This window comes from Aulonocara sp. 'chitande type north' Nkhata Bay, unplaced genomic scaffold (genome assembly GCF_057382095.1).
Source record: "Aulonocara sp. 'chitande type north' Nkhata Bay isolate Kocher_YH1m ecotype deep benthic unplaced genomic scaffold, A_spYH_male_GT1.1 unmapped_scaffold_7, whole genome shotgun sequence".
Classification (NCBI taxonomy): domain Eukaryota; kingdom Metazoa; phylum Chordata; class Actinopteri; order Cichliformes; family Cichlidae; genus Aulonocara; species Aulonocara sp. 'chitande type north' Nkhata Bay.
The window spans coordinates 6,939-27,445 of NW_028234339.1; the positions used below are offsets into that span (position 1 = coordinate 6,939).

At 42.6% G+C, this 20,507-nt stretch overlaps 1 protein-coding gene across 3 annotated transcripts; it reads left to right on the top strand.

Moving 5' to 3' along the window:
* Positions 1-321: 321 nt before the first annotated feature.
* LOC147300730 (cytochrome b5 reductase 4-like) lies at positions 322-18,891 on the top strand. Of its 3 annotated transcripts, none has more exons than XR_015127569.1 (16): positions 322-501; positions 1,894-2,018; positions 2,725-2,878; positions 6,969-7,069; positions 7,772-7,856; positions 8,173-8,254; positions 8,339-8,396; positions 8,580-8,673; positions 10,162-10,194; positions 10,285-10,407; positions 10,539-10,679; positions 11,688-11,834; positions 12,074-12,224; positions 15,050-15,132; positions 15,499-15,660; positions 16,122-18,891. XR_015127569.1 is itself a non-coding variant. In XM_086284852.1 (16 exons), the coding sequence occupies exons 1-16, from the start codon at positions 390-392 to the stop codon at positions 16,174-16,176; spliced, it is 1,710 nt and encodes a 569-aa protein (XP_086140978.1). In that variant the 5' UTR covers positions 322-389; the 3' UTR covers positions 16,177-18,891. The 3 variants fall into 3 exon arrangements, 2 of the variants coding, with proteins under 2 accessions (XP_086140978.1, XP_086140979.1); XM_086284852.1 differs by having other exon boundaries at positions 15,050-15,136; XM_086284853.1 differs by having other exon boundaries at positions 380-501; positions 695-2,018; positions 15,050-15,136.
* Positions 18,892-20,507: the final 1,616 nt, after the last annotated feature.

A 20,507-nucleotide genomic window follows, 5' to 3' on the forward strand; every position in this document is an offset into this window, starting at 1 on the left:
GCAACATGTGTTTTAGCAAGGAAACATGTGTTTAGATTTATGAGTATAGAGGGTTGTGTTTTGTGAATTGTGTCTTCATGTGACATGTGTTTATGGTACTGGAATATGGTGGCTACATTTAGTAAATGTGTTTAGACTACTGGTCATTTGGGTTACAGGATTGGCTTTTGTGTTTTAACATTTGAGAAAAACTAATGTTACTGCTCTCTACCAACCCTCTCTCCGTGAGTCTTGACTAGGTACATACAGACTTTTATTGTGAAGGTTGGGCACTCTTGTCCATTAATCCTCTTAGCAGATTAGCCTTTGAAAAGCAAACCCTCCAGCTGCCATGATGTCTTTTAGAGTGCACAGTAGTAACACTGAAATGAAGATGCCACGTTTCCACAATGCCAGCTGACAACCAGACAGATTCAGATGAGGAGGAGGAGGAAGATGACGGCGGGAGTGAGGGAGGAAATAGTTCATCTGTTGTCACTTTTTTCAGTAGTTTAATTTCAGGTGTGTTTTCATGTCAGTGTAACTAACCCGACTCTATTCAAGCTAACTTTGAATTGTTGTGAGTTTTTCTGAGTGGTGTAATCAGTGTTGTTTTTGATGCAGCTCCTCTTGTTCTGTAGTGACACCCTACCAAAGACATCACACAGTGTCACCAATGTTTTGCTGATGTTGTTTGTAAATGTCTTAACTGCAGCACCCCGAGGAAACCCTGAGGCCTGTACTACAAGGCAGGGTGTGGGCTGATCTGGGTAACTCTAGAGTTCACTCTGAGCCTTCTGTACTATGAAGCAAGTTCAACATATCCAGAGTATCTTTTCATGACCTGGAAGCACTTCCCCTAACACTGACGGTCAGCATAAGTGGTTGCATGATGCTGGTTATCAGCCTGCTAAGTTAACCTGGGGTTTACTGATACAAGCGTGTTCATATGAAAGAGTTGTGTTGGAAACATCTGGCAAATCGCATTGATTAGTGCACTGGCAGCTGAATTGAAGAATAAACTATAGATTTAGAAAAATACACACATAATACAAAATGAAAGCAACAAAACATAAATAATTGATGAAAGATGAAACTCACTTTACAATGTTTACAGTTGGGGCAGATTGCTGCCCCTCACTGAGCCTGTTTGGAAGGTTCTTCCTGTTAAAAGGGAGTTTTCCTTCCTTCCCATGTTGGGGTTTTCTCTGCGTTATTGTAAGATCCTTGTCATACAATATAAACCTGGAGGCAACTCTTGCTGTGATTTGGTATTATAAAAATAAAACTGAGCTGAAATGAATTTATTTAAAAGTATGAACAGCATCAATGACTGCACTTCAGGAGCTTCGGTCAATAAGACTGGAAAGAGGCTTTAGCTGATTTGAAGTCTAGAAAGAAGCTAAACAACTGGGAAGTCCACAAACTTATGACGATCTCAGCTCCCAGACACGGGAGAATCTGGTGGATCATAATCGAGCATTTTCTTAAATTCATATTTTTATCGTAAGAATACAGAAAGATAATCTGCTCACGTTAAACTTGTTTGGTCGCGAAGCAGCGACGTCGCAAAATGATGACTTCACGTGTTGACTTTGTCGTCAGAGTGCGCGACAAATGTAGTCTTATTTATTTACGGAAGCTTAAGCCAGGCGGTAGTTCGCACTTACATCCTGGATAAGGAGAACTACTGGATTTGATTATTAAATATTTCTTTCAACTCGCGAACATTAACTTCAGTCGAAGTCTCACTCTTTAGATTTGCCTCTAAAGTGCGTTGACCTGTTAGCCTAGCTTAGCCTAGCAGCACTGCTCGGCCGAGATGTGTCCTGAGCTAGCACCGCCGACAGCATGACAGCACTGTGATATCTGGTGTTTGTGTGTGACTGTGTTAAACTGCCGCTGGTTAAACAGGGTTTGTACGAAAGTGGGGCTGCTTCCGGACCGTTCACAACATGTTAAACGTCCCGACCCAGTCCTTTCCGGCACCGAGCTCCCAGCAGCGGGTCTCTCCGTCCGGCCAGTCCGGGAGGAACAAGGTAACTCACTTTCTGGATCCCCCGAACACCCGTGAATCCCGCACACGCCCGTTACACACTTTATTGTGTTGATGCGCTTTCTCCCTTCTTTACTTTTGTAACCATTTATTAATTATCCTCCAAAATATTTATTGCGCAATTGACTTTTTTTTACATTTCTCTTTATTATTCTAATAAATCAGAGCTTCTATTCTGGCAAATAAGTCAGTGAGTTAAACCTGGCACATAAAATAAACTCGCAGTGGAAATAACCGAGTAATCTGGAGACACCTGTGTCGTCGTTTCCGCTCATGAGAACAACTGAACACTTTTTGCCACATAAATCAAGATTTCACGTTGTTACCTGGAAATGTCGAATCCAACAACGAGTTCGTGCCTAATTTATTCCAAGTGAAAATGTTTTTTGTTTGTTGTTTTTTCAGTGGCGGAAGCAAATATTCTGCTAAATAAGTAAACGTAAAATAATGTCAGAGCTTACTTCGTGGGATGCATCAGTTGTTGTGTATGTGAAGTAACAAGGCTGGTTGCTGTTATGGCAGATTTATGTTTTGCATTAGAGAGCAGTATTTATTCGTTCAGAGTTTTGGGGTTTTGAACGTCACACCATTAACATCTGGCATATTAGCAGAATTGAGTTTCCACAAAGCTCCAGAGCTCTGCTGTCTAAAATGAGTTCCTAACGTTTTTCATGACTCTGCCCTCAAAGGTGGCCTTGAAGCCGGGCCACAGTCTCATGGACTGGATTCGGTTTGCCAAGAGTGGAAAAGATCTTACTGGACTCAGAGGGCGCCTCATTGAAGTTACTGAGGAAGAACTGCAGAAACACAACAGGAGAGAGGACTGCTGGACCTGCATACGAGGTGAGTCTGCAGAGGCCTTTCTTCTTGGAGAAAACTTCATGGCACTTCTCTTTGTGAAGTTTGTCCTTTTGACAAACTATATAACAAACAAATATGACAAACTAAATAGATGCAAGTAAAACACAGCAGAAAATAAATAAAGTCAAAGACTCAACGGTCCTGTTGCTCTATTTTCACCTGTAAAGCAGGAGTGGGGTTTGTGGAGGTTTACCCTGGTGCAGGTGTGCCGCAGTCAGTGGAAGAATCCGTGAGTTTCTCTGTGAGTTTCCCATTACGTCGTAGCTACTCGGTGCTTGCTCTGAAGTTTAGGGTTTTTTTTCGCTGTAAAAAGAAGTTTTCTTCCCACGCACAGCGGACACTAATGTTTTTGTCACTTTTTATGGAATCAAACTCAAAGTAAGGTCAGTACTTCCACGCTTTAAACGCTGCACGCTCATACTCTCTCCGCACTCGATATATAATATACTGTTGACCTGCACACAGCTGTTGTCACTAACAGCGCACTCGCTTACGTCACTGTCGTGAGACATTCTCGCAAAAAATCACGGTTTTAGTAACGCAGTAACGCAGCGTTCCTACGGGAAAGTAACAGTAATCTAATTACCGTTTTTGCAATAGTAATCCCTTACTGCCCATCTCTGATCACGATACACGATATATCACAATATGTCTGAATAACCTCCAAAAACAAATGTGATTTTCAACCATACACGGCCCAACATTGCACAGCTGTACTCATTCAAATTCACCGTTCAGTAAGTTTTTCTACTTTGAACACAAAAAATCTGAATGAATTGAAATGTTTTATTTGAACCCTTGTGTTGTCCTTGGGACATTTTTGTCCTCTAAAGAAATGTTTTGCTCTCAACAATGTGTTTTTTATTCATCAGATGGTCTGAAAATAACAGAAGTTATTCATTACTATACTATGCATGACTGGAATAAGTTTTAAGTAATTTGAGTTATTTATGGGATTTTTATTGGATTTTATGACATCTCTTGTCCTCGGGGACAAAAATGACCCCAAAGTACAAAGTGTTGCAAAGAGCTGTATTTTCACACCATACTGCTTTCAAACATCTTTGATCTTGGATCACTGATGTGTGGGGTCAAGCACTGGTCATAACAACCACAACAGGCAGCACAATGAGGAGGCAGGTGCTCTATATTCAATTACATTTTATTTATACAGCGCCAAATCACAACAACAGCCGCATCAAGGTGCTTCATATTGTAAGGTCGACCCTACAATAATACATACACAGAAAGTAGCTCACAGGTCTCCATTGCAGTGGAGGCTTGTGAGCATACTTTTTTTTTTTTTTTTACCATGTTGTGCAAAGCAATGACCAGTAGGACAAAGCACATATTGTCCTCTAGTATAATGAGGAGGGAGAATCAATGTTCAGGAAGATCCAGGGTTAGAAGATATAGAAAATATTGTCAATATTTAGAGCACATGCTACCCTTTCTCTGAAAAAGCACATCAGCCACCTGCAGAAGTGGAAGAAGGCTATGAAGTGAAGAAAAGTGATGAAGAATCTGAACTATGTTCAAGTAGGTTCTCAGGCATCCAGGACATGGTAGTCTGAGGAGCTTGTCCAAGGACACCTTGGTAAGAACTCCAGACTAGAGCACACAGAGATTGAACCAACAACCATCCAATTAGCAGATGACCTGCTCTACAGCCAACTCAATGACGAACAAGGAGGGACAACGAGAGAGGAAGAAAAATGGACCGAATGCAGCTGTAGGCATATGTGGGTGTGTTGATTCTTACTGCCGTGCATCCAGCAGAGTCGCTACGGCCAGTTTATGACATCCTGAGTCTGGTAGAGAAGTTTTAAAGGTGACACAAGATTAATCACAGAAGCACAAAAAGGACATAATTTCTTGATAAAGACACAATAGATGATCGTCGTTCATGACACAAACGTGCTCCCATTTGAGGTGTATGGAACAAGTGGGTGTTCCTCCTGCTGTGATGTAAGATCCTGGTACTGATGTGACTGTATGAGCACCAAGTCCCCTTCAGAGGACTCTGTCCAACAGAACATCCAAGTAAACCAGGGAACTATGAGACAAAAACATGGGCAGCATGTGATGCAGGTCCAGCTGTACATGGAACATGCTCGTGTGCGATGGCAAACCGTCTGTCCTGCAGTCAGGACACGAGTTGTCCCTAACATTGCAGGTTTCCAAAAGAAAACAATCACCTGTAACAGCTTGTTTACTGTATATGCCCCTTGGCCTGCAACTGCAGAAAGAAAGCTGTCCATGATGGGACCAGTGCAGAGGAATAAACCTGAGCTTCCTCCTGCACTTGGGTCAAATATGGACACGCCTTTGTCCTCATGAAAGTTTGCCTTCACTCAGACTCATGCCCTCCTACCATGCCAAAATATAGAAAACTGTCAGGCAATGAGTTGGAATAAAGATGAATAAAACCTTGAAACACAGAAATGATATTTTATACTTGACAGGGGATTTCTCTAAATCACCCCGTAGTTCTTCAGCTAAGACGCCTGAGTTAGAAAACACAAACACTGCAGTTGTCTTTACTCGCGAGAGCAGTCATGGACGCACGACCTGCGTCTCATCACTGTCTGCGTGCTTTATTTATACTTGTCTGTGTGCGTGTGTGTGTGTGTGTGTACAAATAGCTTCTTATTCTAAGAACTCTGAGCTGAGGTTCCCCTTTTTCTAAGTCTGTATGTTCTTACAGAAAGAGGAAGCTATTAGTTGTTTATCACACAAAAGTACATGTCAAACGTCACGTAGACATTTGCTTAGTGATCAATAAAAGAATACATTTCATGAAGCTGATCACATTATATAAAAACTATTTTCCTTTGACAGTACTTGTTGCTTTATAAACAGTCAAAGCAAACGGGGGCATTTTTGAGCCCAGAGGACAACAGATGTGATTATTTGCTGCCAGTAAAAAACTTGTAGTTTAAAAACAGTTTCCTACATTAACTTTGACATAAACCCGTCTGTGATCATCTGTTAAAGCAGCCGACTCTGGTTGTGAAACGATAATCACAATAACTGATGATTTAATTTATTTTTTACCCAAAAACAAAGAAACATTTTGTATAAATGAGACATACATTTGAAATGGAATAAAAAAATAGTGTCAAAACAGTGCCCAAAATGTAACATGTAGGGTAAATTTTGTGGTCATGTGTTGGTCTTAAGTAAAACTAAGCTGTAACACTGAATTGATTGGCAATTTATACTTTTAAAAACAGTCAAATGAAGTGGGGTCCCGTGGTATCAGGAGGACATTATGAGGGTTCGCCACAGAGGTTTGTCACAGTGACGATGCTGTTCGTCTCTTTCTGTCGTCAACAACACTGATATTTAACAAAAGATCACGGCAACAGAAAAGGGCATCGAGCAATGTTTCATCAGACAAAACAACTGAAATTAAAAATGTGCTCCTTTGTGCTTAAACAAAAACTGTCTAAACAAAAGTGTAGACGGCGACTACAAAAACCCCCGACTGGTGCAATCCAAACGACAGCGAGTCTCAAACTCCCGCCGCCACCATGTTTTTCCCGATGTTGTAGTAAATAAACACGCATGCTGAGTGCAGTGTGTCAGGTTGGGAGGGGGGAATTAGTGATGCATTTGCAGTGTGTGGGAGAAAAAAAACTCAGTGAATTACATGCAGACAGCTTAATATTGCCATGGCGACGTATACTCAATGGTTACGATAAAGCCATTTATGCGTCGCACGTGGAAAAACTCGCGATACCTCGCGTGTATTCGATAAACATGGCCCGCCCTAGTTTGAAGCTGTTTCATTTAAGGTAAAGCAGACGTGCTGCAGCCTTTGAGGACGAGGTCTCTCTGTGTGAGGAGCCCAGTCACTGATAACACAGCTGATTTCTCAGCAGAGTGTGCACGCTCACGATGTGGGACCTTTCTGGGTTTTCTGGGTGTATTCTGTGTAATTTTAAAAATATAATTAATTAAAAATATGATAATATTGAACAATCGTTTTATACTGTTTTATCTGTTTCTGTCTGCAGAGGACAAACACAACTTAATACACAAAACGTTGTGTGGATGTTTTTGACAGGTATGGTGTATAATGTGAGTGCCTACATGGACTACCACCCTGGTGGAGAAGAGGAGCTGATGAAGGCAGCAGGAGTAGATGGAACTGAACTCTTTGACCAGGTATGGAAGCAAAAAGTAAATGCAGTGTATTGTATAGTCTGGAATGCATCTGCAGATTTATGATAAGTGGTAAACGTTTAATTGGTTTACCAGTGTGCACACGAAGCGACTGTAGGCTCATTTTCCTATCAAGCATCACTGGAATCAATAAATCAGTTACAGAGTCGACTTCACATGTCCGCTCTTTATTCTAGGCAGGATTTGTTTGTTTAGTCATGCCGATGTGTTTAGCTTCGATTTTAGCGTCAGACTGTGACATAATTCTTTATCAGTCTCACAGTCAATTAAAACGACTCTCCTGTTGGCTTCATGTGTGAAAGTGGGGCCTCGCTAACGGGCAAAGCTGAGCAGAGGTGAAAATAAGTCTGTAAGACTGCAGCAGGACTTGTGTTTGCAGTATGATATAGATTTGTAAGCTCAAAGCTTCAATTCAGCTTTATTTACACAGCGCCAAATCACAACAACAGTCGCCTCAAGGGGCTTTATAGTGTAAGGTAGACAATACATTGATAGATACAGAGAAAACCCAACAATCATATGACCCCCTGTGAGCAGCACGTTGGTGACAGTGGGAAGGAAAAACTCCCTTTTAACAGGAAGAAACCTCCAGCAGAACCAGGCTCAGGGAGGGGCGGGGCCATCTGCTGTGATTGGTTGGGGTGAGACTGACTTGGATGAGTGTATATGTGTGTTTGTGAGCAGGTCCATCGCTGGGTCAACTATGAGTCTATGCTGAAAGAGTGCCTGGTGGGCAGGATGAGCACCAAGGCCGCCACAGCTGTTAGAGGTACACAGAGATTTACATCCGTCTGCACTCTGCAGAAAAACACAGCCTTTAACTAAGTCTATGAAGCTGGGGGTCGGGGGGCTTCTCACAAGTATACATGTAGAAACTGCTGTGACGCTACATCCTGGTGCTGCCATAGTTGTGTTTAAAAAATAAACATGTGTGCAGCTGTGACCAGTTTATTGGCACATCTGTAATAAATACACATAAATATAATCGAGTCATGCTGTGTATGTTCATGTTTAGTATGATGTGTTGTTGTTATTCCAACTGAAAGTTTTTGCTGCACCTAACATGGTTTCGTCTGTTGCCATAGCAATCCTCCCTCCCCCACCTGTGACTGGCCTCGCCTCACCGACTTCAGTGGCTCCTCTTCCAGACAAAGACTCTCGCCCTCGGTATGAAGGACAGTAAGCACCTAAAGAACACATCTGATAAGGAAGCTCTCGAGTGACAAAATCCTCTTCTTCCTGTTGCTGCAGGTACGATTGGTTCCAGACTGATGGGACTGTTCATCTGGTTGTTTATACCAGAAGAAAGGTAATCGCTCCACCTGTGATGTGCTGTAAGATGGAGCTCTTCACATGCCCCCCTCTACACTGTGTGCATCCAGGCCCTGACTGTTATTGAGCTCCACTTGTGTCCTGTGTTGCTTTCATTCCTCTAACCAGTACAACCAGTACCAGCTGTGCACACAGTAACTGTACCATCTGTATGTGTCAGATACCCAGCTCAGGCTGTACCACTGTCGATCTAAAGGCAGGTGTTCTTCGACTGGAGGTGCTGCTGGGGAAAATGTCCTACATGATTCATTTGCGTGAGTATTGCTGTGTTGCATCGATCCTACGCAGCTCACTGCGCTGTGTCGTTGCAGCAGTCTTTCACTCTACATAATGAAAGCCCAACTCTCAGCTGTCCAATCTGGCAAACACAGAAACATTTTCATTAACTGTTGTTATCATCTGCCTGTCAGTCATAGCAGACTTGTGTAAGGAGGTAAGGTTGTGTAAGGTGTGGCACTAAGCTAAGAGGCCTTAAAGAGCTGCTGGGCTGGAAGTGTGATACACTACTTTAAAAAAGCACCTCAGCTGTAAAAGGCTCCTGGGGTCATCAACGTGGCCCTGCTGCGAGGCCGGCAGCATAGGTGCATCTATGAAAAGCAAACTACAATAACTCACATGAGGCAAACACTGAGCTTCACTGACGAGAGCGGGAGCTTCATACAGCACGCCTCATTCACCCGTACAAGCACCTTTTATCTGCGCTTAAGTTCTTTCTGTCTAACATTGATACGCATTCGTACTCTGATGGGCACGTCGGTAGATCAGCTGATGACCCGCTCTACCTCCTGAGCTATCGCCACCCCAAGAACAGCAGATCAGCTGTCAAGCATGGTGGTGGTAGCATCGTGCTGTGGGGCTGCTTTGCTGCCAGTGGTCCTGGTGCAGAAGAAGGACGACCTCTGAACTCTTCAGCTAGACAGTTAAAACAGCACAGGACAGTGATCCCAGACCTGTTCCCAGCTGTTGTTCTGCATAAAGCAGGTTAACATTAACCTTCCCAAAGCTCCGAGCTGAACTGTATTGAAATATGTGTAAAACTGACCAATTTAAACGAACTGTTCAAGGTTCAACATACCGAGAGACATTTAGTCAACTATTAGCTGGGATGTATGTACAGTATTTAAGCCTGTATGTATCTGTTTGACTTTGGTGAGAGAAAATACAAAATGGATTTAGATTTGTGTGCTCAATTCTTGTTTTTTTTTTCAGTCCACTTTGGGAAAAGAGCCGTTCCAAGAAATCATTAAAAGCCCAAAGAGAGCCTGAGTTTCGTGTAAACGTTTGACCACAGCTACACAAGAGCTTTCTCCCAAGCATTCCTCAGTTGTGGAAGTCCTACAGAGATATTTGTTAGCTCCCACATATGTTGCTGCTGACTCTCTGTTCTCTTCACCCCTCACAAGTCACAGCAGATGTTTCTCTTTCTGCTGTCATTGAGCATTTCACCATAGAGGATCTGAAAGCTGGGGTTGTAGTCTTGGTCTTTGCTTAGCTTTATAAAGGTGTGAATCGGTGGTATCCAGATTTAGCTAAAATCAGATTATGGTTTGATTTGGTGCCAGAACTACTTGAATGTCTAATGAGACTTTTAGGTGCTGTTACTTGTGGAAGCCCCAGTTTTTCTCCTGTGGAGATTGTTCCTCCAGCTTTTAGCACAGCTTCTGTCAACACAGCCCTAATGTGAGTTTCAAGCTTATGAATAAATGCTTTTGTTTGTAAAATCGACTGTCGTGCTTTTGCAGGTCTTTCTGATGAAGTTGAGGAAAATGTTGCAGGTGAACAACATCTTTGAAAACAGATTCTGTAAAATGAACATGCACTGTCTTGCTGTTGTCCTTAAGTTGGTAAGTTGTTATCATCTACAGTTCACACTGCTTTCTCCGTGGGAAAGATCCAGGTTAGCATACGCAAAGGTGCTCACGGAAAATGGGCGAGTCTCGGTCAACCTCTGGAGTCCCATAATACGTTTGTACGCCAAAAGGACCGAGGTGGGTTCCAACAGCATCACAGATGTGCCTGTGCAGCCCGTTCACATCGCTCCACTCGCTTCCTGCATGCTGTGTGCTCAGACAAAAAGAAAGATACATAGGAGACCACGTTGCTGTTCCCTGTTTTACAGCTCTCTTCTATCGGGATTGTGTGTTGGTGTCTAAGACTGAGGTGAACCACAACACTTACCTGTTCAGACTGCAGCTCCCTGCTGGGACTGTCATGCATGTGCCAGTCGGGAAACACGTCTGTCTGAAAGCGCTCGTCCAAGGTGAGCAGTCGCACAGGCAGCTGGTGAAACGTGTATAAGCTGCAGTTTAGAGGAAGCTTAAAACACCTGTGGAAGCAGGTGTGGTGAGCTGCTGAAGATAGAGCAGTGTTAGAAAGTTTATATTGTGTGGGGATGTTTCATTATCATCTACAACCATGAAGTACACAGTGGTACAGAGTATTCACATCCTTGTTGTTGGTGTCTTAAACCAGGTGCATTCAGTTTGCAGGCCTCCTGTCCAGAATAATGTGCTGCCCTCTTTCATCAGTGGGACAAACTGGTCCCCAGTGCTGCCGCCTGTGTGCGTTTGCTAACCTCCAAATAAAATCAGCATAAGGCATAAAATCTGATTATTGTGCTCATTTCATTTTGATGTGGAGAGGACACAAACTGAAAATAAGAAAAACACATTACATGAAAGTTGTAAAGTGATTTTCAGTGAGTAAAATAAGTATTTGAACCACATGGAAAACATGACCTTGCACTTGGTGGAGAGCCTCTTGTTGGCAACAGTAGATGGTCAGCAGGTTTGCACACATCTCAGGGTTTGTGCTCTTCCACTCCCGAGTCTGCAGTCCTGATGTCCTGTCACAGCTCTCTGGTTGTTACTTCAGGAGTATCTGACTCATCGGTTCATTATGATGTAGCGCACAGCCTTTGTGTGGCTGGGTTGTAGGGGATCGCTACTTATTTTACTCAGTGACCTGCAAATGTGTATAATTCAATTCATATGTGATTTCTAACTTTTATGTAATGATTTTTTACATCACTGCACATTTTTGTGACAACTGTTTCCACCAGTCTCATTCTAAGCCTTACTATAGTTAAAAATGAGCACAGCTAGATAAGTGATGACAGGTCAGTGAGTAAAATGCTGATATTAGTTTGATTATTTCAATGGCAGCGAATCACAGACAGAAACAGCTCTGACCTTGGACTGTTTCTGGGAGTGTGACATCACCGAGACGGGCACAGCTGTAAATCTTACTGTTTGTTATCTACATGCAGACGTGGAGGTAGTGAGGCCGTACACTCCAGTGGAGCACACATTTCCAGCAGCTTCTAAGAACGGGTCACAGGAATCAGACCTCTACCTCATGATCAAAGTCTACCCTGGTGGAGCGTTCACCCCACACCTCAGCAGCCTGAGTGTCGGTGAGTCACATTCAGGGAGCAGCTCCCAGGGTGGGAACATGGATGAGGTCCAGTGACTTCTCTCTCTTAACCTGTAACAAACAAAAGTACAATGAAAAAACCAATGTGTGCTTTTCCACGTGCGGCACAATAACGCGACCAACTCGCCATCGAACAGTAAATAATGTTCTGAATTTTGATTTGATGAAGGTGTTTAATCTGTGGAAACTGTTGTAATAATGACGCGTTTACTCTTCTAGGTGATCGTGTGGCCGTAAGTGGTCCAGAAGGCACCTTCAGTCTCCGCCCTCTTCGTGATGTTACAAACCTCTACTTAATAGCTGCAGGCACAGGCTTCACGCCCATGGCTCGTCTCATCCGTGCGGCCCTCGAAGACATCGAAACCATCGGGTAGGAGCAAACTTTCAGAAGCAGCGCTCATAAGTGACACCTTTGTATTCAGTGCTGATCAGTAAGTGCATTCATTTATATAAATCAATGTACTTGGAGCAACCATCTGGTTGTTGGTCACCTCCCCGAACTGTATCAGTTCAAACACACAACAAGAGAAGCAAACAAACAACAAGAGAAGCAAACACACAACAAGAGGAACAAACACACAACAAGAGGAGCAAACACACAACAAGAGAAGCAAACAAACAACAAGAGAAGCAAACAAACAACAAGAGAAGCAAACAAACAACAAGAGAAGGACACAAACAACAAGAGAAGGACACAAACAACAAGAGAAGGACACAAACAACAAGAGAAGGACACAAACAACAAGAGAAGGAAACAAACAACAAGAGAAGCAAACAAACAACAAGAGAAGGACACAAACAACAAGAGGAACAAACACACAACAAGAGAAGCAAACACACAACAAGAGAAGCAAACAAACAACAAGAGAAGCAAACAAACACACAACAAGAGAAGCAAACACACAACAAGAGAAGGACACAAACAACAAGAGAAGGAAACACACAACAAGAGAAGGACACAAACAACAAGAGAAGGAAACAAACAACAAGAGAAGGAAACACACAACAAGAGAAGGACACAAACAACAAGAGAAGGAAACAAACAACAAGAGAAGGACACAAACAACAAGAGAAGCAAACACACAACAAGAGAAGGACACACACAACAAGAGAAGGAAACAAACAACAAGAGAAGGACACAAACAACAAGAAAAGGAAACAAACAACAAGAAAAGGAAACAAACAACAAGAGAAGGACACAAACAACAAGAGAAGGAAACAAACAACAAGAGAAGCAAACAAACAACAAGAGAAGCAAACAAACAACAAGAGAAGGACACAAACAACAAGAGAAGGAAACACACAACAAGAGAAGGACACAAACAACAAGAGAAGGAAACAAACAACAAGAGAAGGAAACACACAACAAGAGAAGGACACAAACAACAAGAGAAGGAAACAAACAACAAGAGAAGGACACAAACAACAAGAGAAGCAAACACACAACAAGAGAAGGACACACACAACAAGAGAAGGAAACAAACAACAAGAGAAGGAAACAAACAACAAGAAAAGGAAACAAACAACAAGAGAAGGAAACAAACAACAAGAGAAGGAAACAAACAACAAGAGAAGGAAACAAACAACAAGAGAAGGAAACAAACAACAAGAGAAGCAAAAACAACAAGAGAAGCAAACAAACAACAAGAGAAGCAAACAAACAACAAGAGAAGCAAACACACAACAAGAGAAAGAAGCAACAAGGGAAAGAAACACACAACAAGAGAAGCAAACACACAACAAGGGAAAGAAACACACAACAAGGGAAAGAAACACACAACAAGGGAAAGAAACACACAACAAGGGAAAGAAGCAACAAGGGAAAGAAACACACAACAAGAGAAGCAAACACACAACAAGAGAAGCAAACACACAACAAGAGAAGCAAACACACAACAAGAGAAAGAAGCAACAAGGGAAAGAAACACACAACAAGGGAAAGAAACACACAACAAGGGAAAGAAACACACAACAAGGGAAAGAAACACACAACAAGAGAAGCAAACACACAACAAGAAAAGCAAACAAAGAACAAGAGAAGGAAACAACAAGAGGAAGAAACAAACAAACAACAAGAGGAACAAACAAACAAACAAACAACAAGAGAGCAAACATGCAAACAAAAAAGATGACTTGCAAAGACCTTACATTCCTGCATTCATTCATTGCATGCTGTGGGTCAGATGTTTGCGTACTGGAGATATTTCCCGTCTTTGTTGTGATCAGTTTTGGGTTTCATTGCTCAAAAAAGTTACTTATTGGTCACTTTTCTTAAATGTAGTGCCGTACGTTACCTTCCAGGAATTTGTTTCACTACTTTTTACACCGTTTTTGCATTTTTCCAAAACGCACTGAAACACACTGTGTGATAATCACCATTTAAACACATAAAGCTACAGCCCCACACACCAACACTGATCTGTCCTAATGAGGACACACGTCATCTTTCTCTTAGTACTTAGGTGTGACCACGAAGCAAAGATGAAAGTGGTTGCCATGGTGATAGTACTGTAGAAACGGAGGCTGACTGCTCATCAGTGCTCATGTTAACTGTTGAAACTTAGAGTGTGTCTGCTGGGCCGCCTCACTCAGCTTTAACGTCGCTGGGTTTTTGGCTAGATTAGCATTAGCATGTTTGCAAAGCTCTAAAGTTGCGTTAGCAGCATGATGCAGCTGCTGTGGATGCAGTTTGCACTCCTTTTATAGAAATAAAAGTCATGTCCATCCACTCTGAAGACTGTGGCACTATGAAGTGCAAGGGGAACTGCGGGATGGATAGACAAGCAAAGTAACAAGGAATTAGACTTCTGGGAACCGGTTCTTGATTCCCATCAATACTTCAGAGTGCTTGAAGGATCTGGTTAGCTGTGCAACAGCTTTAGTATCTCACACCCACTCACCATCTTTGATTTATTCTTACAAATCCAACAAGACAACAAATACGTTTGCACAAACCTGATCATTTTATGAAAACCAAAGTGTTTGGATGCAACATCTATCTGTCATGTGTGGGTGGTTGATTATATTTTGTTTGAGGCTCTGACACTGTGTTCTTAAATGCTCTGTGTGCACTGTGACCTCTGGTGTTTTACCAGTGAACTCCCTGTGCTCTTGACACTAGTTTGAGAAAACAGTTGTAGTGTTTTTCAGTTGGCTGCTTGCTTCATAACCTACAACATGTTTGTGTGTCTCCAGAAACACAAAGCTGCTCTTTTTTAACCGACGAGAAGAGGACATTCTTTGGCGCTTTGAACTGGATGAACTGGCTGCTAATAACGGCAGGTATAGGAGCTGTGTGCCTGGGGAGGGCCTCACACTGTGGGTCGTGTTAACAACAAGCCTCTAAGGTGGTGCATGTGAACAAACAGCAGGGTGGAGTCATCGGTAGAAAAGAACCCGAGCTCTAAGAAAGAAAAAGAAAATGCAGAGAAAGAGAGACGATGAGGAGAGGAGTAGTAACCAGTTTAGGCCAGTCCTGTTAAATGTAATTTAGATAGCTGGTTCAATATTTGTTTTAGCCTTTGGAGCTTCAATAAGCCGGTGTGTCAGAAAAATAACTCTTCTCAACTGAAGTGAATGGCTGTGGAGACATGTCTACATGTAAAATGGCTCTCGTGTCTCGTCTTCCGTTTGCTGTGTGTTAGGTTTCAGGTGGAGCATGTCCTCTCTGAGCCCAGTGAACGCTGGACCGGCCGGAAAGGTCCGGTGAACGAGCCCATACTTACTGAGCTGCTGTCCAGGCCTGATGGGTCCAAATGCTATGTGTGTGTCTGTGGCCCTGCAGCCTTCACAGAGCTAACACTCGGGTAGGTAACACAACCGCACTGCTGCTCTGACAAAGTGTTTTATTTAAAAGCCATCCTCACGGAGATCTATGTTCTGTTCGACTGACTGCACTGTTTCACTTGGTGTGCAATCACAGCATTTAAGAGCGCCAATACAGTCATGTGATACGTCCTAGAAATATCATTGAAACAGGCAGCGAGCATGTTCACATAGACTCCGGCAAAGTCTCAGATTTTATATGATCATTAAATAATAAATGTGTTATAAATTCAAAGGCCAAACTGCCTCAGCTCCGCGCTCTATTGTTCTTTTTTTTTCCAAGGACTTGATGTAATTAATGGCACATATTTTTCCACCTGAAATCTTTTTAAAACATTCAGCTGCACGGGCCTAACAACACCACACTGAGAACATTTTCCATGTGTAGCGTGAACTGACTCAGCTTTGTGTTGACCTCCTTTCCTGTGTGCTCTTCTTGTAGGTTGTTGAAGCATCAGGGCTTCAGTGAGCAGGAGCTCCACGCCTTCCAGGGTTGACGTGAAGGGAACACTGTGTTTCTATGCATCGAGAACTTGATGATGCTGATACGTTGGAGGTGCTCTGAGGAACGTCATATAAATAAAGAGAAATATCACTGGTACTGTTTCAGATACAGTGGATCCAGAAAGTATTCATTCAGCATTTGTCATGATCCAGCCTTATTCCAAAATACATTCAATTTGTTTTTCACTTCAAAATTCTACACGTGACACACCATGATAGCAAACTGAAAAACATTTGCTATATATATATATGTTTTTCAGTTTGCTATCATGTGTACATGGCCTTAATGCCTACTCCAGCTCATTTAGCTTAAAGCTGCTCTTAACCTCGTCAGTGAGGTAACCTGCGCTCACTGGGCATATTTAATTGCTGCTCACCTGAATGCTTTGAGGAGTGAACAGCCAGTGACACCTCAGCCTGAGTCCAACCTGCTGATTTTTATAAACACACTGCACCTTCAGTTCTGCCTTGACAGAACCTCATCACCTGCCTCTAGTTTTTAATTCACTTTCATTTATAAAGTGTTAAAATCACAACAGCAATCCCTGCGAGGTGCTTTATATTGTAAGGTAAAGACCTGCAATAACACAGAGTTCACATTGCAGGATGTTATGCCACACAGCTACGAGAGTAGAAGGTTACTAACAATGAAATGTCCCAGGAGTATCTCTGCCTGCTAAAGAAAAGAATAGAATAGAATTCAACTTTATTGTCATTGCACATGCACAGGTACAGGGCAACGAAATGCAAAAGTGTTGCAACAGAAGGAGATTTTTCCAACTATCAAAAAGAAAACTCTAATGAGCGCCACGTGCTTCCTAGCATGGTATGGTGGCACCACCGCCTGGTCACGGTGCCAGTAAAGCAGCCTTTTCCCGGGGCTTTAAAAACGTTGCTCAGGCTAAATTCAAAGGTTTGCTTTGATCATATCAAACTCATTGCTACATAATACAGGCCTCAGCAGTGCCGACCTGTGGCTGTAGCTCAGGTGGTAGAGCGGGTCACCTACTAACCAGAAGACATGATACTAATCCCAGGTTGCTCTTCAGTGCATCCATCGGGGTGTGAATGTTAGGTAGCACTGGAAGCCTAGAAACGTGCTGGCGTGATTGGGTGAATGAACAAGTTGTATAAAGCGCTTTGAGTGCTCAGATTGGGTAGAAAAGCGCTATATTAGAACCAGTCCATTTACCTTTAGCTCCTCCCACAATAGTTGGTGCACATTGTTCCCATTGGGCTGCAGTCTCTGGATCTTCAGTTTCAAAAGGTTCTAGCACTGAGCTACCAGGTGTTTCTTGGTTCTTTGCCCGTTCATAGTCATCACATTTATGCATATAACCTCTCTGAGTGGGTTCGCTGGCGTAGCCGTGTTACATCAGTTCCATGTTTCCTGTCCTTACCCGTGTAGGCAGCTTCTCATCTGTCCTGTTCTGGTTTCCCAACACCTGACCTTGTTAAGCTGGGTGACGTCTAAGCCAGTAGTTAGGCTTAGCTAGCATTTGGGGTCTAGCCCATGCTGCATGCATGTCTTGAATGGGTATAATACTGTCAGTGGATACAATTAGAAAACATCGTTTACATTACAGTTGGTAAACTTCATCAATACTTGGTCACCTAACATGACTTATCAGTCAGGGACGCACATCCACTGTTACAGTCACGCCAAGTACCCCAGTATGGCTCCTCTGCTCCTGCAGTGTGATAACACAACCCTTGAATTGTGCAACAAAGACATTCAGGCTGCAGACAGAACAACGTGATGTGCTATGTAGCTGCAACAAAAATGAATCCAGCAGATTCCATTAGTGTGCGAGCTACACCACAGCTCTGTGTTTGTGTCATATCAGTAATGCCAGCTCAGTCTGGGTTCAGGGAAACTGCTCTCCTTTAACATAAGGCTTCAAACTTGCATTTTTTGTAAGGGCAGCCTGTAGCTTCAGCTGGAACAAACAATCTTGAACTTGTGGAAAAATAAATTGACACCAATCAGATTTTCTGAGGTTCATTAAAATAAATCCGGATCAATAAAGCCAGAGCAGGCTTCACACCTGCACTGATACTGAAAAGAATAACTAACATCTCCTCTACACATGTGTGGATACAAACACTGTGTTTGCAGCTGAATGCAAACGTTACAGTTAACAGTACATAGAGGTTAAACCAGGTGAAACATTTCTAATCTTGCATTATTTTAATTCATTCACAGCACAAAACTCGTGTGTAAAATGTATTAATAAGAGCGGTGGTGAATTAACATTGGCTGTTTTGTAGCAGATGGGCATCTCACTGCACACTGTAAAGACAAATGAAAGCATTTACACCGAGTGTGGTGCTCAGCTGCCCCGTATCGCAGACACAACCTGGAAACACAGTCTGCAGAAGGTTCATAACATCATCCTCCCATCCAGACCACAGTCTGTGCTCCCTGCTTCCCTCTGGGAAGAACGAGGTTCAGGAACCTCTGATCCAGAAACAACCAGCTCAGGAACACCGTCCTCACATTTTAAACCCTAAACACACACAAGCACACAAAAATAACATTGTGCAAATACTGTGAATCCATGTACATATTTACTCTGTAGGCTTCTCTTTCATTCATGTTCGTTACTCTGGACAATAATGTTATATCGTTTCCACTTCACATCAGATACCAAACTTTGTGTCATAGTTTGAGTATTGTGGTTTTCAGTGACAATAAAACAGTCTAATCCAAAGCCGTCTTAGTTTTGATTACTAATCTTCATAACCTTCCCGGGATTCAGGAGATCAGGTAGTTTATTCACGAGAGCTGTTATTGAGTTTAGGCTCTCGTTTGCTGTGCGACACACTAATAGGTCCCTCTGACAATCCGCTCTCTTAACACGACATCATGACATCATGTGTTAAGAGCAAACACTACATTAACACTACTGTCAGACTAATATTGTTTTCCATTGAACATTATTGTTGGGCTGCTGTAGGCAGCTGGGGTCAGCGTCACTACTGGTGCCATGAAGTAGTTCTGACGTTGCACAGACCATAGAGAACATTATGCTGCTCGTAACATCGTGCAGATGAACGGTTTGGTCTGAGGACTCCTCCAGAGGAAGGCACAGACCTCTGCAGGCTGAGCACCTGACTGCCATTACATATCGGGCCTGAGCCCAACAATGCCTGGCCTCATGTGGCAGATTGCACTTCAGACTGTCCGGGAGCTCGCAATGACCATCGAGACGTGGGGGGGAAATGCCCCAGGACACTGTCGTCTCATTAGGAGCATGCCCTGATCCTGTCAAAGTCAAATTTATTTATGTAGCACATTTAAAACAGCGACTGTTGACCAAGGGGGTGTACATTTAAGGTAATCAAGAGATAAAAATATAGGAAGAAATGATAACATTTAAGAAAAAGAAGCATAAAAAGAGAAGATTTAAGTAAGAAATGAGACAAATAAAAGTCATACAAACTCTTTCTGATTTAAAAGCCAAGGAACAAAAGTGGGTTTAAAAAGAGTCCAATGTTGGGGAGGTCCTGATGTGAAGGAGCAGTTTGTCCCACAGTTTAGGAGCAGTTACAGCAAAGGCCCGATCTCCTCTGTGCTTTAATCTGGACCTCGGCACAGGAGCATTTGAGCCGTACCCCCAAGTGAGCTCTTTGGGGTGTACCAATTAAAAAGACCAGAAAGGTGTGAGGGTGCTAACCCGTGCAACGCCTTCAAAAACGAATAATAAAGCAACAAAGGATCCAGCAGGTGCATCGTTCCAATCCTGGGAAATGTAGGATGCATTTGTAGGCTGTATTTGGATGAACCTCTAAATTGGGACATCCTTCACTGCCTACAATACGAACCTCAACGATGGCACATCCAGTGTGTCCAAACACAGTAGTCCAGTCAGGTAGAGACATCTAGCACGGTTTTTTGGGTGTTTTTCTAAACTGATGTTTAACACTATATTAAGAATGCCTTTGCAGTGTAATTGAGAGAATCCTTCTCTCATCTCACATGATTTTATGTTATTTATGTTAAATAACTTTTTCTCCCTCTTCTTTTTGAAGTCTTATGTTTACCAGTTTAAAACAGTGTTAATGAACATGGGGTCGGTCGGTCAGTTTAAAGCCAGCACATCCTTTATCACACAAATGCATTTCATCTGAGAGAGTCAGGCTCCAACACAAAGAGATGCAAAATTATGAGAACCTAGAAGTTTGTAGATAACTGCTGGAACAAAGTTGAGAATTTGTGTTCGTGATCTGACGTATTTTCTCCAAAACAAAATATTCAGCAACTCATCCACAAAGTGGCAGCCAGGTGTCAGAGACATCCTGAGATGCATAAAGTGTAAAA